The 26093-nt window shown below is 35.6% G+C and overlaps 1 protein-coding gene and 1 long non-coding RNA gene across 51 annotated transcripts; both read left to right on the forward strand.

Moving 5' to 3' along the window:
* The first annotated feature begins 1548 nt into the window (after positions 1-1548).
* LOC103429730 (uncharacterized) lies at positions 1549-21157 on the forward strand. 50 transcript variants are annotated; one of them, XR_011571913.1, is made up of 53 exons: positions 1549-2284; positions 2461-2608; positions 2736-2807; positions 3018-3089; positions 5199-5270; positions 5379-5450; positions 5563-5634; positions 5786-5857; positions 5974-6045; positions 6141-6215; positions 6297-6368; positions 7370-7444; positions 7530-7604; positions 8118-8183; positions 8287-8355; positions 8470-8529; positions 8716-8763; positions 8842-8894; positions 9907-10268; positions 10359-10557; positions 10649-10777; positions 10966-11025; positions 11225-11299; positions 11415-11462; positions 11668-11715; positions 11920-11967; positions 12174-12221; positions 12429-12650; positions 12816-12863; positions 13067-13114; positions 13315-13512; positions 13737-13784; positions 13993-14040; positions 14247-14468; positions 14668-14715; positions 14922-15104; positions 15307-15489; positions 15695-15742; positions 15949-16170; positions 16375-16422; positions 16623-16844; positions 17050-17097; positions 17304-17525; positions 17728-17775; positions 17987-18208; positions 18411-18458; positions 18668-18889; positions 19095-19221; positions 19345-19571; positions 19650-19860; positions 19973-20207; positions 20293-20443; positions 20561-21157. XR_011571913.1 is itself a non-coding variant. In XM_070805936.1 (53 exons), exons 1-53 carry the CDS (start codon positions 2149-2151, stop codon positions 20924-20926), a joined length of 6234 nt encoding a protein of 2077 aa, XP_070662037.1. In that variant the 5' UTR covers positions 1549-2148; the 3' UTR covers positions 20927-21157. The 50 variants fall into 50 exon arrangements, 49 of the variants coding, with proteins under 49 accessions (XP_070662037.1, XP_070662038.1, XP_070662039.1 ...); XM_070805936.1 differs by having other exon boundaries at positions 19095-19142; XM_070805937.1 differs by having other exon boundaries at positions 17310-17525; positions 19095-19142.
* Positions 21158-23088: 1931 nt separating this feature from the next.
* Positions 23089-23559, forward strand: LOC139188469 (uncharacterized). Its single transcript, XR_011571920.1, has 3 exons — positions 23089-23108; positions 23193-23311; positions 23437-23559. It is a non-coding gene; the product is annotated as an uncharacterized lncRNA (long non-coding RNA).
* Positions 23560-26093: the final 2534 nt, after the last annotated feature.

The raw sequence follows: 26093 nt of genomic DNA on the forward strand, positions 1-26093 counted from the left end.
ATGTAAACTCAACAGATCCTGTCCAAAATTAAGGATAGTTTAATTTCCCGCAACATATGAAATTAAAGCCTTAATAAATCATATGATCAATCAACAAAATCATTAGTGAACATATAAAAAAAAAAAAAGCATGAAACAAAACAAAATGATGAATAATCAACAACAAAAACGCGTCTTTCTAGTTCCTAATCTTAAAAAATTTTAAATTATGTGATCAATCAACAAAATCATTAGAGCATAAAAGAAACTAAGAAACAAACAAATTGATGAATAAATTAAAGTAGAAACTATAAACACTTATCAAAATTGCAAAACAACAGTTATAGTAAGACATAAATAAAAGTAGTCTTTAATTTTCTGCAACAATTGATATTAAAGCCTTGATGGTCCCCCTTAATGCTGGCACTAAGTACTCTATTATTGTTATTGTCTTTTAGTAACCATGGTTTTCATTCGTACGATTAAGCTTTAAACAAAATATATCTTGTGAAATTTTAATGCTTAACTTTTGGACAGCAAGTGGGGCATTTTTTTAAAAGCTGAACTCTTGAATTATGATGCCAACAGTAAAATGACAAATTATGCACGAAACACGAGTTTTGTGCAATGAATAAAAAATTGGTAGATAGGAAAATAATTGTTGATAGATATATGACCTAATAATTGTTTAGAGATATGACCTAATTATTTCAAGCAAGATTCCAATCAAATTTGCATGTACGCCACTAAAAAACAATTCAATCATTCATAGATATATCATATATGTGTAAAGGACGACAACTTTAAACAAAGTCGGATGTTTGGCCCTCCCATCTTTTATTTTATGTGATCAGTTAAATCACGTCAACATTATATATATATATATATATATATATTATATAGAGATAATAAGACAAAAAAGAATAGTAGTATAAAATGTTGATGTGGTTTAACCGTGACCACACAAACAGAAGGGCATAAGAGGGCACGGAAAGTGGGAAGGCAGAGAATCTGCCTCTGTTGTTTGGAGCTTTAAAGCTTAACTTTTAGACAATGAGTGGAGTTTTTAACGGAATGACCAAAATAATGGATGGTGAACAATCTCATGGACCACTTTTATCGATTTGAAATGTTAGGGACCAAAGTGATGAGTTATGCAAATCTCAGAGACTATTTTGATTATTTAGCCATTAAAAAATAATATTAATTTTTAAAAGAGTCTCCTTAACATTTCTTTTATGATATAATAATGTTTGCTTTTGATGGGACAACATACATAGAAAGGAATGGGGCGGGAGTGAAAGACGAATCACCTTTCTTTCGTGATTGTTACTATTTGGACCACTATAAATTGCGTTGTTGACCACTTTTATAATATAGATGACTCATTTCCACAAGTGGCTTCGTGGTATACAGGAGTCATGATTTCACGTGAGAGGTGAAACCTTTCACAAATGTTAAGGTGATACTATCCACATATTTATTTTTATCTCTCATACACATTTCTTAATTTTCTGACGATTTAACTAAAGTGTGTGAGAGGTGAAAATGATGTGTGAATAGTACTACCTCAAATGTTAAAAAAAAAAAAAACTAAACGGATAGTATCTACAAAATTACAAAAAATAAAATAAAACAAATATAATATGATACGAGTTCAAAATAATAAATTCATCGATAATAATTCACAACAATCATACTTGTACTCGACGAATTTTCATATTTTGAAACAGTATCATGATAGACTCGTCATCTATACTATTTAAAATATATTTATCAATATAAGTAACTATCCACAAATCACCCATTCAATTGTATAGGTTGCTCTTCAATATTGCAAAAATACTCGCTCAAGTTTACAAATCCAAAATAAATTTGATAATCAGTTAAAAAAATTGCGATAGATCAATTTAACAAAAAAAAAATCATAATTTACCCAAATAATTTGCAAGAGAGATGAGAGAGTAAAATACAAATATTAGTGTAAAAATTGGGATGCGAAACGAATTTGAAAGGCTGCAGTAAAGAACAAGTAGGCTAAAAATAAAGTGAGGATGGGCCTAGCCCCACCCTGGTCCCTTCTTCCCTCCGCCACTGGTAGTATATATAGGCAATCGACATTGATGGAGCAAACTATCTTCTATAACTAGTGACGAGCTAGCAATAGAAATGAGTAAGCCTTCTCTAAGACTGCAGTTTACTAAGCTTCTTGTTTTTTACCATGTTCTACTTTGGCAACTTGGACACTGGCCTCAATCCAAACTCCACTGCAGAGCCGACGTGGCTCGACTGCCGGAAGATGAAGGTATTCGTTACCAATTTCACTCTCTGTTTTCATCATCAGCTAACTTTCTGAGTATATCGCCTTCAAACATGACTACATATAACTCAAAGTGGATCACAAACACATGTTTAATTAATTAATTTCAGCTAAAAGGCATAACCATCGTATTTATTAATTACTTACCGAAATATTGGCAGTGTCTGCTCTCCGTGACTTTATGAGCAACACAGAGTTAAGGCCAGAGCAAATCATTGAGGTGACGTATTGCAGTGATGTAGTCCGGACTTACGGTTTTGTCATCGAATGTAATTGCACTAATGAGAGTGGATGCCGGATCACTGGAATGTATGTATGAAATAATATTTCACATATACACGTTAAATCTTGTTTAATATATACATATATATATATATATATAATTAATTAATGGTATACTAACCTTTTTTTTGTGTGGACTCATTTTGTGTGGCAGTAGAATGAGCTACTTAGGTTTAACTGGAACTATTCATGAAAAAGTGGGTGATCTTACAAGCCTAACCTACCTGTACGTTAATCGCACTCTTTGTCTGCCTACCAATCTTTAATGTAATTTCAGTTTTTTATGTTATATTGCAGACTTCATGACAACTCTGGGGTGTAAAAAGAACTACCCTTCACAAAAATATTCATTGAGCAAGGGTTTAAAGAAATTATAAGTTCAATCTAATTAAATTTTGTTTTTTTTCTTTCTTTCTTTCAAATATCATATCAAAAGCATTCTATCCAACAACACACTTCATGGCGGAATACCAGACACCATTGGGAATTTGAAGAATCTCCAAGTCCTGTAAGTAAATATTGTTGAAAATTTATATTATAATATTTAATTTCAAAGATTGAATGAAAAAATATATGTCACTGACGCAAAGTGCATATAATTAGGTTTCTTAATAAAACCAAATAGTGAAGCAGTACCATTATGCAAAAGACATGACTTTTGTAATGGTGTATGAATTAGATGAAAAGGTGGCATCAATTCATGAGCAGCCACTACAACCATCCCTGGAAGTCACTTGGGTTCTTTATAACTCTTAGGGCTGGTTTGGTATTGTTGTGCTTTGAAAAAAAGCTGCAGTGAGAATAAGCGGCTGTGCTGTGAAAATAAGCGGCTGTGAAATAAAGCCAGTAGAGTGTTTGGTAAACTTTTTTGTGAAAGTGCTTTTGGAAAAAAAAGCAGGATGATAGTGTGTCTTTTCATTAAAGGAGCACTGTAGCTCCGTATGCTTTGAAAAAATGGCTTTTTTTCAAAGCAGCAAATAGCAGCTTCAGCTTTTCCTTTGATTTTCAGCTTATTCTCACAGCAGCTTCCAAAATAAGCCATTTTTTTTCAGTTTACCAAACACAAAAATGACCCTCAGCTTTTTTTCACAGTGGCTTTTTTTAAAATCATCTCAATCCCAAACGGGGCCTTAGTCTCAGCCGTGTAAAAGCAGAATGAGACAGAGAGTTAATTAGATCCTACTGGACATAGGAGTATTCCTTTGTACTTTATGGGCCCGTTTGTTTGCTCTCACTAAGTCTTATTGGACTAGACTAGATTAAAAGTTAGTTTGTTATTAGTATGAGACTAGTTTTAATGGGACTAAAATTCACTCGCTCCGACTAAAACCTTGCTTAGCCGGTCCTAGCGAGTCCCCCAAATACCTTGGGACTAGCTAAGACCATCTTCCCTCTCACGTCGCGTGCTCGTCTTGCATGACTGCGGCATCTCTGATGATGACTTGTCTTCCTCCACCCACCCCTAGCCGTCTACAACTCCAATCCCCACCCATGGAAGAACAAGTGTAATCAAAGCAAAAAAAGTCAATAAAAATTTCAAATGAAAGAGAGTAGAGAGATGAGTGGAGCCTACCTCTTCATCGTCTTGTCCCACATGGACTGGATCCATCTTCACTCCTTCCAATCTCAGAATTTTCAGTTTTTCACTATTTTTTATTATTAATTTTCTATTTCATGAACTTGATTGGTGTATTTTTTTGGGATTTGACAAAATCGTAAAGGCAAATCAGAGAGAGAGTTAAGCAGCGAAGGATCATCTAGTGTGGGAATAAATCGTGCCTCTGCCGAATACCCAGTCTCGTCGCTATCCAATACCGGCACCCACAGGAATCGAGCCTCTGGATCTCGATTCCCTCATGCGATTCTTACTTTCTTTGGACTATTCGTCTCTTGATTTTCTTCGTTAGCTGCGATTTTCTTCATCTGAGAACTGGAGAAAAATTGAGAAGTTTTGTCTGGTGGGAAGAGAAATGAACGGTAGAGATATGGGAGAAAGAATTAAAATGAACAAAAGAAAAATATCTAAATTCTAATAATAATTTAGTCTGTAGTTTAGTCTGGCACTGCACCAAACGCTTTACTAAGTTAGTCATGCTTAGTCTAGTCCAAGCCAGTCCAGCTTAGTCCCTGAAGCTAGTACAGTCCGAGATAGTCCGGTGCAACAAACGCACCCTATGTTTTTTCTTTGTTGTTCAATTCCGAGTCGTGTCTTAAGAGTATGAAATATATAAAGTTCGTCATAATCCGAAGATTGCAGTGCTTCAACTTCGGATTATAGATTGTTGAATCCTAGGATATGGACATCTACCGAACTATAAGCACAAGAATATGAGAGAAATTCTATCTCCAGGACATTGCAAGCCTCAATCTCCAAGTTTGTCAGTCCTTCTTAATTTCTCTCCAGTTGTTTATATTAATTTTGTCATAATTTATGTTCTGAATTTTTGTATGATTATTATCATTGGAGTTCTTTTATTATTTTCATATTTTATAATATTGCTCCAACAAATATATACTAGATAGTTGTACATTGAAATTCATTGTTAATCAATCAACTGGATGCTTTAGTACGTACTCGTGAAAATTAGTGTTTTGAATTGGGGTTCTTTGTATGAAGGGATCTATCGCGAAATCAACTCAATGGTTCAATACCAGCAAGCTTAGGGCGCTTGGTTTCTCTTGAATATCTGTAAGGGCTTGATATCGCCAATATAATTATGAAGAGTCATCTTGATTAATTTCCGTTAATTGGTTTTGTTAAAATTCTTATCAAGCCATTTCCACGCTCTATGTATAGATATCTGCAATACAACTTGCTTAGCCAAGGTATACCACCAAGTTTTGGTTCACTGACGAAACTTACTGAATTGTGAGTACATTAATTAATTACTTCTTTTCTTAATCTCCTCCACCTCATCAGATTTTAATTTGTGATTCATTAATTCATTTCATGCATGCCTTACTTTCTCGGGCTTTTGCAGGAATCTGCAGTTTAATATGATATCAGACTCAATTCCTGAGGATTTTGGAAATCTTTCGAGTCTTACAATTATGTTTGTACTTTGCTTACACCACATTTAATTATACTTATAGACTTGTGATTTTATTTGTATGCATGTTTAGATAATATATATATATATATATATATATAATTAATCTTCTAAAACATTAATTCTAAGAAGTCTTTTGTCATTTTTCCCATAGGGAACTGTCTGAGAATCAGCTGTCTGGTCCTCTTCCACAAAGCCTCGGAAACTTGACAACTCTCACAACCTTGTAAGTTTAAATGAACAAAAAAAAAAAAAAAAAAACTCATCCTTAAAAGCTAAAGAAAATAGAAATAATAATATGCAAAAGTAATAAACATAGGAGTGTCTCTTTCATTGTTGCAGCTATGTGTCAGCCAATAATTTGAGTGGGAAATTTCCAGAAACTTATGGAAACCTCACAAGCCTGAAAAAGTTGTAAGTGTTCACTCCTGTCAACGATTAATTTGAGGTTTGCCACACATTAATTAAATAATTAAGAGAATATGATGGTGACTGGTGAATGCATACAGTTCGATAGCCGGGAATTACATTTCTGGTCCCTTACCAGTTGAAACCATAGCCAAGTGGACTAATATCACTCACCTGTAAGTAATTTTTAGCTTTACACTTAGCAGGTAGTAATTTTAAGGTTTCTTAAAAAGACAAATTTTTTACACGGCGTGCAGGGTGCTCGTGGGAAACAATTTCGAAGGAAACTTGACTGAAAAAATATTCCGCTTGCCAAAGCTTCAGTATCTGTATAGGACATCTTCCTCTTTCTTTCATTTTGCTGGTTCTATAATATATATATATATATATATATATATATATATATATATAGAAGACTTTGGATGCGGTCCTTATCTATCAATATTCTTTGATTAAAACTTTGTTGGTTTTCAATTTTTGATCTAAGTTCCTGAAATTAATGTGATAATTTATTTATATTTATGTTACTATATTTTTTAAATTAAAATTTGAAATTTATAGTTGTTTATGTTAATGAGATTTTAAATAAAAATCCATAATTTGTGGGATTAAAAATATTAAAATATAAATTATAGTATTGTGTGTGTGTGTGTGTAGACATGGGTACATTCATCAAAATTAACAAAAAAATTGTATCAAAATATGGGTACATTCTTCAAACCACAAAAAAAAAAAAAAGATATTAGGCTTAATAACATTAGTAAATTTCTTCGATAAAACTTGACATGGGTACATTCTCAAATCAAAGAAAAATAATGTATCCATATAAGTTTAAAAATGGATTAGAAAAAAATTGAATAGATTTTATATATAAAAAAAAGGGTACTTTTTTTTTCTAGCAAAAAATGGTACATTTTACATATAACAAATTGATATATTTAAGAATGGGTACATTTTAAGATTAAAAATTTGAAAAAATTACATGAATGGGTACATATAAGATTAAAAACTTGAAAACATTTTTTAAAAAGCTAATGAGTACAAACTTATTTTAATTAATTTATTTATTTTGGAAATGTTTTGGATTAAAAATTAGTTAGGAGTTTAATAAAGGTGTGAGTATTAAAATCCTAAATCAATTATTAATTTTTATTTTAAAAAATTATGTAACTGACATGTAAATTCATTATTACATTAATGCTAGGAACTTGAATCAAAATCTAAAAACTAATAAGGTTTCAGTCAATGAACATTAGGGATCGGATACTAATTTTTTCTATATATATTATGATTAGAGGTTGAAAATGTATATATATTTATTCCTCCGCAGGTTGATAACTGACCTGGCAAATAATAGTTTCCCATTACCACCAAAAATCAACAACAGTGCCAATTTCATTTCTCTGTGAGTGGTTTGTTGTAATAATTGCTTCTAGCCCAGTTTGTGCCCAAGGGCTTCATTTTTCATTCTTCACGTTGGTTTTCTACAGAACACTGAGGAACTGCTCAATCAACGGCACAATCCCCAAATACATTGGTGAAAATATGACATCCCTAAGATACCTGTAATTTCACTTCACTTTTGTAATTTTGTTTTTGGAGTTGTCCTGTTAATTTGGCTGGAAAGAAAATTGAATCAGTTTTAGGGCTTGTTTAATACTCATGAGCGCTTATGCTAGAAGTGGTTTCATTAAAAAAGCTTTAGTTTTTTATTATTAAAAGTTCAAATGATTTCTTGTAAAAGCATTTGGAAGTGTTTCTTAAAAAAACATATGACATGCACTGTTTTTTTCAGAACACACTTTTATGACCCAAAATCATTTATTACTTTTTGTGAAAAACGCAGTCATAAGTGGTTTTAACTACTAGAAAGTACTTTTAGCCATTCTAGAAGTAATCTCCTACAAACACTTAACCTCATCAACGGACTATTAATTAAGCACCGTTTGATATATCTTTCTATTTTTTTATTTCACAATATACAGCCAATTACACGGTACCAGAATTAAGTTTATTTTTAATACCATTGTTGATCAAAACTCCCTTAATGTTAATCCTGCTTGTGTTTTGTCTTGCAGAGACTTGAGCTTCAATAAGTTAACTGGTGGCCTCCCTCAGAATATGAGTTCAAAAATGATTTACATGTAAAGGAATAACATTCTTAACTGGAAGAATTTAGATTAATTACAGGTCTGAGTCTTGTTAATTACATGCGTTAATATAATATATACGCTTAACTATGTTCAGGTCTTTTTCTAGAAATATGCTTAACGGGACAATCGCACCTTCGATACTTGGGGACTCCCAAACTAGGATGTATGTCTTCATATTCTGAACTGAAGTTAGAAGAACTTTCATTTACAACAGCTTTAAGTTTTTGCTCATATGTACAAATTAATTAATGAGACTGATGCATATGTTATCTTTTAGAGATCTTTCGTTCAACTATTTTTCAGCAGAAGGCTCTCCAGTACAAAGCAACCAACAACTGTGAGGATATGTTCTTTCTTGTCCTTAATGTTTCTGTTGATGAAATTGAATGGTTCCACTTCCACATTCCACTACTAATTGCATCGAGACATTTTGTTTAAAAGTCCACAATTATTGTTGCACATCACTTAAGTTGGGGCAATCAATTATAAAATATTTTGTTTCATGACCTTAACTTTTATTCAGGAACTTGTTTGCATGCTGCCGCAACTCCTCAACCACTGAGCCACAAATGTATGTTTTTTTTCCTGTTGTATTAGTAAGAGATTCGATCATCAGAACCTTCTATAACATATTGGTAACTACTTTTAGGATGGATCCATTTGAAATGAAGAACAGATACTGTCCTGAAAACGAACCGGAGTGTAAGTTTATTCTTTGCAGCCTGAAAATTACAAACTAAGGTCTCGTTTGGCAGGTCAGACTGACTATTTTAATAAGATATGATCGAATAATATTGACTAAATTAATCAGATGTTTGATGCAGTATTAGACTAATGACTTATAAATAATACGGCCTTTGGTACTGTCCCAAATAAATACTTCGAACTATTATTAATTTTATTAAGGACAAACAGAAAACCCAAATTTTTGATGAAATATTCTGCCTCCAAATTATATTTTTCTTTTAAACTTTCTTATTAATATATTTTTTAAAAATTAAAAAACAGAAAGAAAAAATTCAGCGCCCTTGTCCACCCCACACCCCAACAAAAACCATCGCCACACCACCCTAATTCAAATCCGGCGACAAACACCATACCCACCCCCACCCTTAGTCAATTCGGGAACACTTCAATTGCTGAACACGGCTTCTCGCCACCGCATCTTCCCCAACCCAGCAAACCGAACAGAGTTGCTCACAATTTTGCATTTCCAAATCGAAAGAAGCTCTAAACACAAAAAGCTGGGTAATTCTGTAAAACCCTTTTCTGGAGGACGAAACGAAGCCGATGCAAAGACAGAGAACCTGCTTCATCATCACTTTCACCATCCTCCTCAGATCTGTAATTAGGGCATCAGTTCGTCGATGGTGCGGTCGTCGGCGAGGCATCGGCTGGTCTTCAGCAATGCCTTGTGGTTCGCCAAGGACACGGCGTCGAGAGTTAATGGTGGGTGCGGTGGATCGAGGGGACCGAGAGAGCAAATTCCTACCCGACTAAATAATACAGAGGGTTTAGAGTGTATTAGTTATACGGCGTGAGCCGTATATAATAGGTGAGGCCAGGATAATTAATCCGGAATCTATTTAATACGGAACTGCATCAAACAACTAGATTCGTATAATTAGTCATATCTGACACTCAATACAGTGTGCCAAACGAGACCTTAAATGTTGTAGAATATATTATGATATATGTTAATTTTTTCTTGCAGACCATTCCTTGTTTATTAATTGTGGTGGTGAAGAAACAATCGTAGATGGGCATCAATATGATCAAGATAATGACACATCCCTCTTTTACACAAGTCCAAAGAAAAGCTGGGCTTACAGCCTTTCCGGAGACTTTGGTGTACCAGAAAGTAATACTAGTAATTATATCAAGAGCATGACACGTGGAGTTCATGAGGCACCGTTGTATGAAAAAGCTCGGTTTTCCCCGATATCTCTCGAGTATTATGTTTTTTGTCTACGCAAAGGCAATTATATTGTGACGCTTTATTTCAAGGAAATTGTAGACAGTAAGGATGAAGATTATAGTAGTTTAAGAAAACGCGTATTTGATGTATATATTCAGGTAACAGTTCATTTTTTTGGTCATGATCACAATCACATCATTCTACTTTTATTTATTGGATCATCTTATTTTAAGTAAATTGTGTTGCAGGATGTGAGGAGACTAGATTATTTCAAGATTAGGGAGGAGGAGGGAACTACAGAAGGACCAATAACTAAAAAGATTTCAGCTGTGGTTGTAAATGATAGCGGTCTATTGAACATCCACTTGTACTGGCCTGGAAAGGGATCGTATCAATACCATCCTAGTTTTAATGGACCTCTAATATCAGCTATTTCTGTGACTCCTGGTAATACTTTATTTCGTGATTCGATTTCTTTTTAATTTATTTTGTTCAAATTAACACTCATGTATTATTATACTTTTCCCACTAATTTCAGAGTTCGATCCCGATAAAAGCAAAGGTCAATTTGTTGCATTGATTACGCTTGCTTCAATTGTTGCTGCTCTGCCGCTTTCATTGGCTTTTGCTTGGAGGATGGGCTGGCTGCCAAGCGAAGGGTTCCCCAGTAAGTCTACAAGTTGAATGCTGAGCTACGATTAAATACTGCACCATGCTCTGTAATATGAGAATACGTCCTCCTTGATCGATACACCAAAATGAAAACAACTAAAGTTGTCTGATTTTTTTTTTTGGGAAACTAACTAAAGTTTTCTTATTGATATATGTTCTTGATGCATTTTTTCCTCTGAATAGAAATCGAAACAAGTCAAGAAAAAATAGTTGATGAGTATCAAGACAGCGAAGAGCTCCCCAGTAAGTCAATAAGCTGAATGCTGAGCTATAATTAAATACTGCACTATGCTCTGCAATACGAATATGACCTCCTTGATGGATACACCAAAACGAAAAGAACTAAAGTTGTTTGATTTTTTTTTTTTTGGAAACTAACTAAAGTTATCTGATTGATATATGTTCTTGATGCATTTTTTTCTCTGAACATAAATCGAAATAGGTCAAGAAGAAAATGGTGATGAGCAGAGAAACACGAAAGATCAAGGCACGCGGAAGAACACAGAAAAATATCAAGGCATGCGGAAGAACTAAAGTTGTCAGATTTTTTTTTTTTTTGGGAAACTAACTAAAGTTGTCTGATTGATATATGTTCTTGATGCATTTTTTTTTCTGAACATAACTCGAAATAGGTCAAGAAGAAATAGGAGATGAGCATCAAGACAACGAAGAGCTCCCCAGTAAGTCTATAAGCTGAATGCTGAGCTACAATTAAATATTGCACTATGCTCTGCAATACGAGAATATGCCCTCCATGATCGATACACCAAAGCAAAAAGAACTAAAGTTGTCTAATTTTTTGCTTTTTTTGGGAAACTAACTAAAGTTGTCTGATTGATATATGTTCTTGATGCATTTTTTTTTTCTGAACATAACTCGAAATAGGTCAAGAAGAAATAGGAGATGAGCATCAAGACAACGAAGAGCTCCCCAGTAAGTCTATAAGCTGAATGCTGAGCTACAATTAAATATTGCACTATGCTCTGCAATACGAGAATATGCCCTCCATGATCGATACACCAAAGCAAAAAGAACTAAAGTTGTCTAATTTTTTGCTTTTTTTGGGAAACTAACTAAAGTTGTCTGATTGATATATGTTCTTGATGCATTTTTTTTTCTGAACATAACTCGAAATAGGTCAAGAAGAAATAGGAGATGAGCATCAAGACAACGAAGAGCTCCCCAGTAAGTCTATAAGCTGAATGCTGAGTTACAATTAAATATTGCACTATGCTCTGCAATACGAGAATATGCCCTCCATGATCGATACACCAAAGCAAAAAGAACTAAAGTTGTTTGATTTTTTCTTTTTTTTTTGGGAAACTAACTAAAGTTGTCTGAATGATATATGTTCTTGATGCATTTTTTTCTCTGAACATAAATCGAAATAGGTCAAGAAGAAATAGGTGATGAGCATCAAGACAACGAAGAGCTCCCCAGTAAGTCTATAAGCTGAATGATGAGCTACAATTAAATATTACACTATGCTCTACAATACGAGAATATGCCCTCCTTGATGGATACACCAAAACAAAAAGAACTAAAGTTGTCTAATTTTTTGCTTTTTTTGGGAAACTAACTAAACTTGTCTGATTGATATATGTTCTTGATGAATTTTTTTTTTCTCTGAACATAAATCGAAATAGGTCAAGAAGAAATAGGTGATGAGCCGAGAAACACGAAAGGTCAAGAAGAAGTAGGAGATGAACAGAGAAACACGAAAGATCAAGGCAGGCGGAAGAACACAAAAACAAAGAGGAAGAAAAAGGAAAAACTAGGTGATGAGCATCCAAACATCGTCAAAAAATTGGGTATGTTCGGATTGAGCTATGGATTTCCGTTGGGAATGTCAAGCGAAGAGCTCCCCAGTAAGTCTATAAGCTGAATGCTGAGCTACAATTAAATACTGCACTATGCTTTGCAATACGAGAATATGCCCTCCTTCATGGATACACCAAAACGAAAAGAACTAAAGTTGTCTAATTGATATATGTTCTTGATGCATTTTTTCCTCTGAACATAAATTAAAATAGGTCAAGAAGAAATAGGTGATAAGCATCAGGACAGCGAAGAGTTCCCCAGTAAGTCTATAAGCTGAATGTTGAGCTACAATTAAATACTGCACTATGCTTTGCAATACGAGAATATGCCCTCCTTGATGGATACACCACAATGCAAAGAACTAAAGTTGTCTGATTTTTTTTTTTTTTTGGAAACTAACTAAAGTTGTCTGATTGATATATGTTCTTGATGCATTTTTTTCTTTGAACATAAATCGAAATAGGTAAAGAAGAAATAGGTGATGAGCATCAAGACAGCGAAGAGCTCCCCAGTAAGTCTATAAGCTGAATGCTGAGCTACAATTAAATACTGCACTATGCTCTGCAATACGAGAATATGCCCTCCTTGATGGATACACCAAAACGAAAAGAAATAAAGATGTTTGATTTTTTTTTTTGGAAGCTAACTAAAGTTGTCTAATTGATATATGTTCTTGATGCATTTTTTTTCTCTGAACATAAATCGAAATAGGTCAAGAAGAAATAGGTGATGAGCAGAGAAACACGAAAGGTCAACAAGAAATAAATGACGAGCAGAGAAACACGAAAGATCAAGGCAGGCGGAAGAACACAGAAACAAAGAGGAAGAAAAAGGAAAAAATAGGTGATGATCATCCAGACACCGTAAAAAAATTGGGTATGTTGGGATTGAGCTATGGATTTCCGTCGGGTATGTCAAGCGAAGAGCTCCCCAATAAGTCTATAAGCTGAATGCTGAGCTACAATTAAATACTGCACTATGCTCTGCAATACGAGAATATGCCCTCCTTGATGGATAGACCAAAACGAAAAGAACTAAAGTTATCTGCTTTTTTTTTTTGGGAAACTAACTAAAGTTGTTTGATTGATATATGTTCTTGATGCATTTTTTTCTCTGAACATAAATTGCAATAGGTCAAGAAGAAATAGGTGAGGAGCATCAAGACAGCGAAGAGCTCCCCAGTAAGTCCATAAGCTGAATGCTTAGCTACAATTAAATGCTGCACTATGCTCTGCAATACGAGAATATGCCATCCTTGATGGATACAACAAAACCAAAAGAATCTAAAGTTGTCTGATTTTTATTTTTTTATTTTGGGAAAATAACTAAAGTTGTCTCATTGATATATGTTCTTGATACATTTTTTTCTCTGAACATAAATCAAAATAGATCAAGAAGAAATAGGTGATGAGCATCAAGACAGGGAAGAGCTCCCCAGTAAGTCTATAAGCTGAATGCTGAGCTATAATTAAATACTGCATTATGCTCTGCAATACGAGAATATGCCCTCCTTGATGGATACACCAAAACGAAAAGAACTAAAGTTGTCTGATTTTTTTTTTGTTTTTTGGGAAACTAACTAAAGTTGTTTGATTCATATATGTTCTTGATGCATTTTTTTCTCTGAACATAAATCGAAATAGGCCAAGAAGAAATAGGTGATGAGCAGAGAAACACGAAAGGTCAAGAAGAAATAGGTGATGAGCAGAGAAACACGAAAGATCAAGGCAGGCGGAAGAACACAGAAACAAAGAGGAAGAAAAAGGAAAAAATAGGTGATGAGCGTCCAAACACCATCAAAAAATTGGGTATGTTCGGATTGAGCTATGGATTACCGTTGGATATGTCAAGCGAAGAGCTCCCCAGTGAGTCTATAAGCTGAATGCTGAGCTACAATTAAATACTGCACTATGCTCTGCAATACGAGAATATGCACTCCTTGATCGATACACCAAAACGAAAAGAACTAAAGTTGTCTGTTTTTTTTTTTGGGAAACTAACTAAAGTTGTCTGATTGATATATGTTATTGATGCATTTTTTTCTCTGAACATAAATCGAAATAGGTAAAGAAGAAATAGGTGATGAGCATCAAGACAGCGAAGAACTCCCCAGTAAGTCTATAAGTTGAATGCTGAGCTACAATTAAATACTGCAATATGCTTTGCAATACGAGAATATGCCCTCCTTGATGGATACACCAAAACGAAAAGAACTAAAGTTGTCTGATTTTTTTTTTTTTTTTTGGGAAACTAACTAAAGTTGTTTGATTCATATATGTTCTTGATGCATTTTTTTCTCTGAACATAAATCGAAATAGGCCAAGAAGAAATAGGTGATGAGCAGAGAAACACGAAAGATCAAGGCAGGCGGAAGAACACAGAAACAAAGAGGAAGAAAAAGGAAAAAATAGGTGATGAGCGTCCAAACACCGTCAAAAAATTGGGTATGTTCGGATTGAGCTATGGATTACCGTTGGATATGTCAAGCGAAGAGCTCCCCAGTAAGTCTATAAGCTGAATGCTGAGCTACAATTAAATACTGCACTATGCTCTGCAATACGAGAATATGCCCTCCTTGATCGATACACCAAAACGAAAACAACTAACGTTGTCTGTTTTTTTTTTTTTTGGGAAACTAACTAAAGTTGTCTGATTGATATATGTACTTGATGCATTTTTTTCTCTGAACATAAATCAAAATAGGCCAAGAAGAAATAGGTGATGAGCAGAGAAAAACGAAAGATCAAGGCAGGTGGAAGAACACAGAAACAAAGAGGAAGAAAAAGGAAAAAATAGGTGATGAGCATCCCGACACCGTCAAAAAATTGGGTATGTTGGGATTGAGCTATGGATTTCCGTTGGGTATGTCAAGCGAAGAGCTCCCCAGTAAGTCTATAAGCTGAATGCTGAGCTACAATTAAATACTACACTATGCTATGCAATACGAGAATATGCCCTCCTTGATGGATACACCATACCGAACAGAACTAAAGTTGTCTGATTTTTTTCTCTTTTTGGGAAACTAACTAAAGTTATCTGGTAGATATATGTTCTTGATGCATTTTTTTTCTATGAACATAAATCAATATAGGTGAAGAAGAAATAGGTGATGAACAACAAGATAGCGAAGAGCTCCCCAGTAAGTCTATAATCTGAAGGCTGAGCTACAATTAAATATTGCACTATGCTCTGCAATACGAGAATATGCCCTCCTTGATGGATACACGGAAACGAAAAGAACTAAAGTTGTCTGATTTTTTTTTTGTTTTTTGGGAAACTAACTAAAATTGTCTGATTGATATATGTTCTTGATGCATTTTTTTCTCTGAACATAAATAAAAATAGGTCAAGAAGAAATAGGTGATGAGCAGAGAAACAGGAAAGGTCAAGAAGAAATAGGTGAGGAGCAGAGAAACACGAAAGATCAAGGCAGGCAGAAGAACACAGAAACAAAAAGGAAGAAAAAGGAAAAAATAGGTGATGAGCATCCAGACACTGTAAAAAAATTGGGTATGTTCGGATTGAGCTATGGATTTCCGTTGGGTATGTCAAACGAAGAGCTCCCCAGTAAGTTTATAAGCTGAATGCTGAGCTACAATTAAATACTACACTATGCTCTGCAATACGAGAATATGCTCTCCTTGATGGATACACCATAACGAAAAGAACTAAAGTTGTCTGATTTTTTTCTCTTTTTGGGAAACTAACTAAAGTTGTCTGATTGATATATGTTATTGATGCATTTTTTTCTCTGAACATAAATCGAAATAGGTCAAGAAGAAATAGGTGATGAGCATCAAGACAGCGAAGAACTCCCCAGTAAGTCTATAAGTTGAATGCTGAGCTACAATTAAATACTGCAATATGGTTTGCAATACGAGAATATGCCCTCCATGATGGATACACCAAAACGAAAAGAACTAAAGTTGTCTAATTTTTTTTTTTGGGAAACTAACTAAAGTTGTCTGATTGATATATGTTTTTGATGCATTTTTTTCTCTGAACATAAATCGAAATAGGTCAACAAGAAATAGGTGATGAGCAGAGAAACAAGAAAGGTCAAGAAGAAATTGGTGATGAGCAGAGAAACACGAAAGATCAAGGCAGGTGGAAGAACACAGAAACAAAGACGAAGAAAAAGGAAAAAATAGGTGATGAGCATCCAGACACCGTCAAAAAATTGGGTATGTTGGGATTGAGCTATGGATTTCCGTTGGGTATGTCAAGCGAAGAGCTCCCCAGTAAGTTTATAAGCTGAATGCTGAGCTACAATTAAATACTACACTATGCTATGCAATACGAGAATATGCCCTCCTTGATGGATACACCATAACGAAAAGAACTAAAGTTGTCTGATTTTTTTCTCTTTTTGGGAAACTAACTAAAGTTGTCTGGTTGATATATGTTCTTGATGCATTTTTTTTCTATGAACATAAATCAATATAGGTGAAGAAGAAATAGGTGATGAGCATCAAGATAGCGAAGAGCTCCCCAGTAAGTCTATAATCTGAAGGCTGAGCTACAATTAAATATTGCACTATGCTCTGCAATACGAGAATATGCCCTCCTTGATGGATACATGAAAACGAAAAGAACTAAAGTTGTCTGATTTTTTTTTTGTTTTTTGGGAAACTAACTAAAGTTGTCTGATTGATATATGTTCTTGATGCATTTTTTTCTCTGAACATAAATAAAAATAGGTCAAGAAGAAATAGGTGATGAGCAGAGAAACAGGAAAGGTCAAGAAGAAATAGGTGATGAGCAGAGAAACACGAAAGATCAAGGCAGGCGGAAGAACACTGAAACAAAGAGGAAGAAAAAGGAAAAAATAGGTGATGAGCATCCAGACACTGTAAAAAAATTGGGTATGTTCGGATTGAGCTATGGATTTCCGTTGGGTATGTCAAGCGAAGAGCTCCCCAGTAAGTTTATAAGCTGAATGCTGAGCTACAATTAAATATTGCACTATGCTCTGCAATACGAAAATATGCCATCCTTGATGGATACACCAAAACAAAAAGAATCTAAAGTTGTTTGATTTTTTTTTTTTGGGAAAATAACTAAAGTTGTCTGATTGATATATGTTCTTGATGCATTTTTTTCTCTGAACATAAATCAATATAGGTCAAGAAGAAATAGGTGATGAGCATCAAGACAGCGAAAAGCTCCCTAGTAAGTCTATAAGCTGAATGCTGAGCTATAATTAAATACTGCACTATGCTCTGCAATACTAGAATATGCCCTCCTTGATGGATACACCAAAACGAAAAGAACTAAAGTTGTCTGATTTTTTATTTTTTATTTTTTTTTGTGAAACTAACTAAAGTGATCGGATTGATATATGTTCCTGATGCATTTTTTATCTAAACATAAATCGAAATAGGTCAAGAAGAAATAGGTGATGAGCAAAGAAACATGAAAGGTCAAGAAGAAATAGGGGATGAGCAGAGAAACACGAAAGATCAAGGTAGGCGGAAGAACACAGAAACAAAGATGAAGAAAAAGGAAAAAATAGGTGATGAGCATCCAGACATTGTTAAAAAATTGGGTATGTTGGGATCGAGCTATGGATTTCCGTTGGGTATGTCAAGCGAAGAGCTCCCCAGTAAGTCTATAAGCTGAATGCTGAGCTACAATTTAATAATGCACTGTGCTCTGTAATACGAGAATATGCCCTCCTTGATGGATGCACCAAAACGAAAAGAACTAAAGTTGTCTGAATTTTTTTTTTTTGGGAAACTAACTAAAGTTGTCTGATTGATATATGTTCTTGATGCATTTTTTTCTCTGAACATAAATCAAAATAGGTCAAGAAGAAATAAGTGATGAGCATCAAGACAACGAAGAGCTCCCCAGTAAGTCTATAAGCTGAATGCTGAGCTACAATTAAATACTGCACTATGCTCTGCAATACGAGAATATGCCCTCCTTGATGGATACACCAAAACGAAAAGAACTAAAGTTGTGTAATTTTTTTTTTTTTTTTTTTGTGAAACTAACTAAAGTGGTATGATTGATATAGGTTCTTGATGCATTTTTTTAATCTAAACATAAATCGAAATAGGTCAAGAAAAAATAGGTGATGAGCAGAGAAACACGAAAGGTCAAGAAGAAATAGGGGATGAGCAGAGAAACACGAAAGATCAAGGCAGGCGGAAGAACACAAAAACAAAGATGAAGAAAAAGGAAAAAATAGGTGATGAGCATCCAGACACTGTTAAAAAATTGGGTATGTTGGGATTGAGCTATGGATTTCCGTTGGGTATGTCAAGCGAAGAGCTCCTCAGTAAGTCTATAAGCTGAATGATGAGCTACAATTTAATAATGCACTGTGCTCTGTAATACCAGAATATGCCCTCCTTGATGGATACAGCAAAACGAAAAGAACTAAAGTTGTCTGATTTTGTTTTTTTTTTTGGGAAACTAACTAAAGTTGTCTGATTGATATATGTTCTTGATACATTTTTTTCTCTGAACATAAATCGAAATAGGTCAAGAAGAAATAGGTGATGAGCATCAAGACAGCGAAGAGCTCCGCAGTAAGTCTATAAGCTGAATGCTGAGCTACAATTAAATACTGCGCTATGCTCTGCAATACGAGAATATGCCCTGCTTGATGTATACACCAAAACGAAAAGAACTAAAGTTGTTTGATATTTTTTTTTTTGGGAAACTAACTAAAGTTGTCTGATTGATATATGTTCTTGATGCATTTTTTTCTCTGAACATAAATCGAAATAGGTCAAGAAGAAATAAGTGATGAGCAGAGAAACACGAAAGGTCAAGAAGAAATTGGTGATGAGCAGATAAACACGAAAGATCAAGGCAGGCGGACGAACACAAAAACAAGGAGGAAGAAAAATGAAAAAATAGGTGATGAGCATCTAGACGCCGTCAAAGAATTAATAAATGCTACCGAAAATTTTAGCGACAAAAAAAAACTTGGTCATTCTGAGACATTTTTTATGGTAAACTTCTGTACTTGTATACATTCTATAATTTTGGTAATTTTTGTTTTTTATTCTATAACTTCTATGTGGATGAAGGCACAACTGCCAAGTCATACTGTGGCCGTGAAGAAACTAGATTCCGCTCATTTTAAGGGAAAAATCGATAAACTGAAAGAGGAAATTGGCATCATAGAGTCATTGCAACACAACAATATCCTTAAACTGTTGCATGCTTATATTGGAAAAGACCTCCAATTTCTTGTTTACGAATACATGGAAAATAAATCCCTTGAAGACATCTTATTTGGTAACGTATTTTCTACTTCTTGTTTACTTGTACTGTGATGTTTATGTTCTTTTTAAAACTATCATGAAAGACGAATACAACATATAACGTATTGAAGTGTATGCAACTGCAGGCTCGAGTACTTCTGGCACAATCAAGCTTGATTGGAATACAAGGGTTAACATTTGCTTGGGAATAGCACAGGGTTTGCAATATCTACATGAGAGAGTACAGATTGTTCATACGAATATAAAATCTGCTAATATTCTTCTTAATGAAAAACTTGAGGCTAAGATATCGGACTTTGGATTTGCAAATCTTTATTCTGAAGAAGATAAAGTTATGGCCATCGGAAGAGAAACAAAGAAGTAAACAAACTAGTAATTCACCTGTTTTATATGAGGCAATTTTAAGTCTGTAAAAGTACATGATAATTTTTTATGCTACCTACAGAGGCTACACGGCGCCAGAGTATTTGCAAACGGATGATTTAGATAGCAAACTGGATGTTTTCAGCTTTGGGGTGGTCGTACTTGAAATTGTTAGTGGGGAGAGAAACGTACGTAACCAATCAAAGAAGGAAACTGAGGTTCTTTTAGACAGGGTAAGCAAGAATGACAAGATTGTGCTTCTATGCTTTCTTCTCTATATTTGATTATGCATTTTTAGGTATGATTACGTTTAAAGCTTGATGCTAACTATCGATCCTGTATACGCGCAGGCTTATAAAGCAAATAGAAACGGAAATTTGAAGAGCTTGGTTGATAAGAATTTGTCTACATTTGATGAAAGAGAAGCCCTTATCATCTTGAAATTAGCATTGGAGTGCACCACGATGGGTGCTAGTGTCAGACCTGAAATGTCTGGAGTTGTTAGTGTTCTTCTTGGCGAAAAAAGCATTGACGAGGTTTGTTCACCTGCCAAGCCCACTGGCGACATCAATGTTGTTGGTTCCCTCGAAGAGTTGGCAGGCATTTCTGATATGGCTGCCAAGCCCACTGGCGACATCAATGTTGTTGGTTCCCTCGAAGAGTCGGCAGGCATTTCTGATATGGCAGAGTCTCTTTCCCCACTTTGGGGAAGTTGACTTCAGTAGCATCAACTTCGTCTCATTCAACCTAAGGCGCACATGATCATCGGAAAGTATTTCTAGATTGATTAAAAGTTTCATGCGATTAGCATTAGGCGTTCTTGGATTGCTACCGTTACTGGTGTGCTTTAATCTTTTCTGTGGTTTCTGTACTTTGCATCCTTTTGAACTTTGTGAACCCTTTCTTCCAGCAGAATGTCGTATCAAAACTTGGAAATTTGTTACAAATGCAGAGTTATTTCATTCACAAGTTATGACTCCACCGACCTTTTCTTCTCCCGTTAAAAACTTTAACTAGGCAGCTTTGTGCATAATGTACAAATATCATCTTTTGCACGGATTCCGTACCGTTACAACAATCAACAATCTTCAGTTATAAGTCGAAAGCAACCAAAAAAATTATATAATTACAATCTTGTACGTGTTCTTTTGCACAGATTCCTTATTCGTGCAACAATAAACAATCTTCCTTATTCGTGAAAAAGAAAACTTTGGGTTTCTGTTATTAAAAAAAGGTATATTCATGTTTTTGTTATAAGGAAACGATAGCCGAGATATATTCATGATAAAAGGTCTTTACAAAGCCAATCAAGGCAAAGGAGTGTCCTCAAGGAGAACATCCAACAGAAACCCCGAAGCGAAACACTCCAGATACAATCTTGATTAACTAATGACGTGATGCCCATGTGGTGGTCGGGAGAGGTGAGGTAGGATGCCCATAATTTTTTTTTAATTTTTAAAATTTTTAATATTCACGTGAGCCCATATTGACACGTGACATCAAGTCATTATCTACGTGAGCGCCACGTCATCAGTTAATAGAGGTTCTGATGGAAAATTTAACAGATGTATGAAAGTGTCTCATAATTATAACTTTAGGTACTAGACTTGGACGAAAAAAAATTCATACACCAAAAGTTGAAAATCAAGAAATTTCAAAATAGTAAACTGAGATTAATAAAAAAATTTAACGACTTGTACATAAAAATTTATCCCAACGCCTCTCCACCATTCTATTTATCCAGATTTCGGAGAGCAACTATCAACCGTTAGTGGGATAAGGATTACTCAACTTCCAAGATATTTTTTGAAAACAAAATAACTAAAAAAAATTGAAAGTTAAAATGAAAAAAACTTGTTTAATACCAATAATTCGTTAAATAAGATAATTTTAATTATTAAAAATAATTATTATATAATTTTAACTATGTATTTCCAGTAATAAATAGAATTCATGGATTCATCGGGTGAAAAGGTAAAAGGCAAAATTGGGTTGGAGGAAATTAGGGAACACAATTAGGAGTCCACGACAGACAAACAACGATTGGAATCTGTACGTCCAGCCAAGGTGGAGAGCAGCGGAGAGCCTCCTCCAGCCTTCCTCTGCCGGCGCCGAGGCTTTCTCCTCAGCCACCGCCGCAACAGCGGCAGCAGCATCAGGATAAACGACCCCATCGCAGCCAAAGCGCCAACAGCAACAAGATGAAGGGATTATTCAAGTCCAAGCTCCGAACCCCCGCCGACATCGTTCGTCAGACCCGGGATTTACTTGTCTATGCCCAGCGCGCTCCCGATTCTCGCGAAAGCAAACGCGAGGAAAAGGTATCTATTTTCCATCTATTAAAGCAATCGATCCAATTCAATACGATCTGATTGAAATTTTGATCCGGGTTCTCCCTTGTTTCTATATTCTATTCTGTAAAAACTTGGGAATTTGGGATTGTTCATGTTTTTTTTTTATGACCAAAATTGTTTGGGATTGGTTGATGATCAAAGTTTATATTTTCAAACTTCTTTTTTTTAGCAACCAAGTTAAGGAATTTATTCATTCGGATTTCATTGAAAATTGACGATTTTGAATTCTGAAATAGTTAAAATTAGTTTGTGAATTTCTTCTGTTTGAATTAGTTTGTTCAAATGCAGATTTTTTTGTTCATCCTAGTTACTTCTTCGATATTGTTTGTGTATGTGTTGAGCATTAAAGCTTATTGTGTATGGATTTTGTGAATGAGCAGATGTCAGAGCTATGTAAAAACATAAGGGAGCTGAAGTCTATTCTCTATGGCAGTAGCGACTCTGAACCCGTTTCAGAAGCTTGTGCCCAGTTGGCCCATGAGTTTTTTTTAAAGAGAACACACTTCGACTTCTGATTACATGTCTTCCGAAATAGAACTTGGAGGTTAGCATTCAATGCTTTTGTTCTTTCAACTTAAATTGTTTTGCCCACATTCTCCATTATCCATTATGGGTTTACGTTGTACAGGTTCAAAAAGATGCCACTCAAGTTGTTGCAAATTTGCAAAGGCAACAAGTTCAGTCCAAGTTGATTGCATCTGATTACTTGGAAGCGAATATTGATTTGATGGATGTTTTGATCCAAGGGTAAGCCACTATGCCGTGTACTTTGGATACTTGGTCTCTTATGTTGCAGTGTTTCTTTTTGGTTACCACACTCTATTTGCAATGATGCTTTGAGCATTTCCAAATATTTCATAATTTTTTTGCAGCTCACTAGGTTGAAAATACAGCAATTATTATGTATACAAAAGCGTTGCTTGTATGCAAAACTAGATAGAAAAGCCTTACTTCTTTGTATACAAAATCGAATATAAAGGCACCATTTCCTCGCATTATATAACCAAGTCATTTCCTTAATCCAATCCAACATCAATAACATGGATCATCATCCAATCTCCGATGACCCCAAAACCCCACTTCTTCCTCTCCGCGATCAAATCCAACGGTCGCAGAGCCTCCATTCATCCTTGAATCCATTCTAACACTCAAGAACTTCTTCGTCCTCCTCGGACCTCTTCTGTGCACCATCATATGCCTCTGTGTGAAGCTAGATGGCCCGGTGGCCAGCAGGAACATGTTGGCGGTGCTGGTGTGGGTGTTTGCTTGGTGGCTCACGGAGGCCGTGCCCATGCCAATTACCTCCATGTCCCCACTCTTTCTCTTCCCTTTCTTTGGTATATCCTGTGCTGATGATGTTGCTCAATCTTACATGGATGATGTTATTGCCCTACTTCTTGGAAGCTTTATTTTGGCACTTGCTGTTGAGCATTATAACATCCACAGAAGATTGGCCTTGAATGTGAGTTTCTCTAGCTACTATGTTTCTCTGCTAAGATGGATCACCTTAATGGTTATTTATGCTATGATTATTATGCTTAATGGTTATTTAAGCACCAAGCGTGCAGATACATGAGAAAAAAGAAAGGGACCAAATGGCAAACATTTTACTTCTCTCTTCATTCACAATTTCCCTCAGTTATTTTTTTGGAAACTTTAACGAAAAACTCACGGTACTGTTCACTTTAACGAAAAACCACATTTTTACATTAAAAAGTCAATCATTGTACTATTCACTTATCCTTTATTTTGTCTTTATTATTAAAACTCAAAGTTTTCAAGCTATTTTCATTAATTTTTCTTATTTTTTATTCATTGGCGTTCTAAGATTCATATAACCGATCCCACTCAGTGACTTGGATTTTCCAAGTCTCCAACCGAGAAGTTTTCCTCACTCAGGAAATTAAGGGAACACTACCTCAACCTACATGCTCCACTCACAAAGCTCCAACAAAAGAAAATTCAAAAAACTTAGCGAAGAAGGCTTTGGTGTATTTAACACAATACGTTGAAATGAAGGAAAGCTTATTTATTGATATCCCCGATAAGCTACAAATATGTACATATACATGAGTCAAAATAAACAAACAAGAGGGAGCCTTCACAAAGGTTGCTTAGGAGAAGTCTCAGCAGTCGGTAGAGCCCCAGAAAGAGAAGGCACCGGAGGGGGATCATTCGGAGCCTCAGTACTGGACAGAACCCTAGAAGGAGGAGGCATCAGAGGTTGATCATTTGGAGCTTCATTACGCGGTACAGCCCCAGAAGACGAAGGCAATAAATGCCTTTGGAACAAACCCACAAATCTCTGATGATCAAGTAAAACTAACCATCAGATTCCTTCATCTGGTCCAGCTTCCTCTTCATGTTTGTAGCATAGTCATGTGCGAGACGGTGCAACTGTTTATTCTCATGCTTGAGCCCTCTAATCTCCTGTTTGAGACTCATCACTTCAGCCGCCAATGATTCAACTTGACGGGTTCGAGCAAATAGGCGTTGGGCCATATTAGACACAGAACCTACACACTGAACACTGAGAGCCAGAGAATCCTTAACAGCTAACTCATCAGATCGTTTGGAAAGTAGTCTGTTATCTTTGGGAGTGAGAATGTTCCTAGCCACCACCGCAGCGGTCATATCATTCTTCATAACGGAATCCCCAACGGTAAGAGGACCAGTAGGGGAGACGAAGGATGGGCGCCATATGTTGTTTGGAGAAGGCGGGGCTGCCTCTTCAACAAGGTTCAAGTCAAAACGACGGTCGGAGGGGCCAGACATTTTCAAAGGTGTTGAAGAGAGAAGAGGTCGAACAAATCAAGATCTTAGAAGTGTAAGAATGGAGCTTCTACTGGTGGAGATTCAAGTGTGCTTTGGAACTTAATGTCAGGCCCTATAAAAATCTGCACTCGACGGAGCTTCAGAAATCGAAGAGGCGCCTGCTCAGAAATCGAAGAGAGCGTTTGCTTTCTCAAAAGCTGGGCTGCTCAGAGATCACGAGGGTCGATCTCAGAAATCGAAGAGGCGTCTGCTTTCTCAAAAGTTGGGCTGCTCAAAGACCACGAAGGCCGATCTCAGAAATCGAAGAAGCGCTTGCTTTCTCAAAAGTTGGGCTGCTCAGAGACCACGAGGGCCGATCTCAGAAATCGAAGAGGCACCTACTTTTCCAGCCTTGTCAGCACCTGTCACACGCACACTCAGTTTTGCGGAAATTATGGGCATTCTGTCGAAGACTTCTGGTGAAGTAGAAAGCGCATGAGTCTTACTGTTTAATCACTCACTTCCCACACGCAATAGTAGCTCATGGGTATCACAGATAACTTTGCCAAAGTTCTCTGCCAAAGTTGAGCACGTGAAGCTTGCAGCTCCCACTACATCGCTCGGACCAAGACGGGTAAAAGAATAGCAAAGAAACAGCATTAACAAAGTTTAGACACATAAATTTTGAAGGTCTAGCTACCATATTATTACCCACAAGGGCAAAGGAACAGTATCACTGCTGGATAATTGGAAAGTCCCTGTGTGTCAACCTCTG

The sequence above is a fragment of the Malus domestica genome, chromosome 10, assembly GCF_042453785.1.
Source record: "Malus domestica chromosome 10, GDT2T_hap1".
Classification (NCBI taxonomy): domain Eukaryota; kingdom Viridiplantae; phylum Streptophyta; class Magnoliopsida; order Rosales; family Rosaceae; genus Malus; species Malus domestica.

What these genes read in the sequence shown, in the direction of transcription:
- LOC103429730 (XM_070805936.1), top strand. Translation starts at nt 2,149, where the DNA reads ATGAGTAAGCCTTCTCTAAGACTGCAGTTTACTAAGCTTCTTGTTTTT. An exon ending in AGACAGGGAAGAGCTCCCCA is followed by an intron (nt 14,041 to 14,246) that starts GTAAGTCTATAA and finishes AAATCGAAATAG; the next exon opens with GCCAAGAAGAAATAGGTGAT. An exon ending in ATTCTGAGACATTTTTTATG is followed by an intron (nt 19,572 to 19,649) that starts GTAAACTTCTGT and finishes ATGTGGATGAAG; the next exon opens with GCACAACTGCCAAGTCATAC.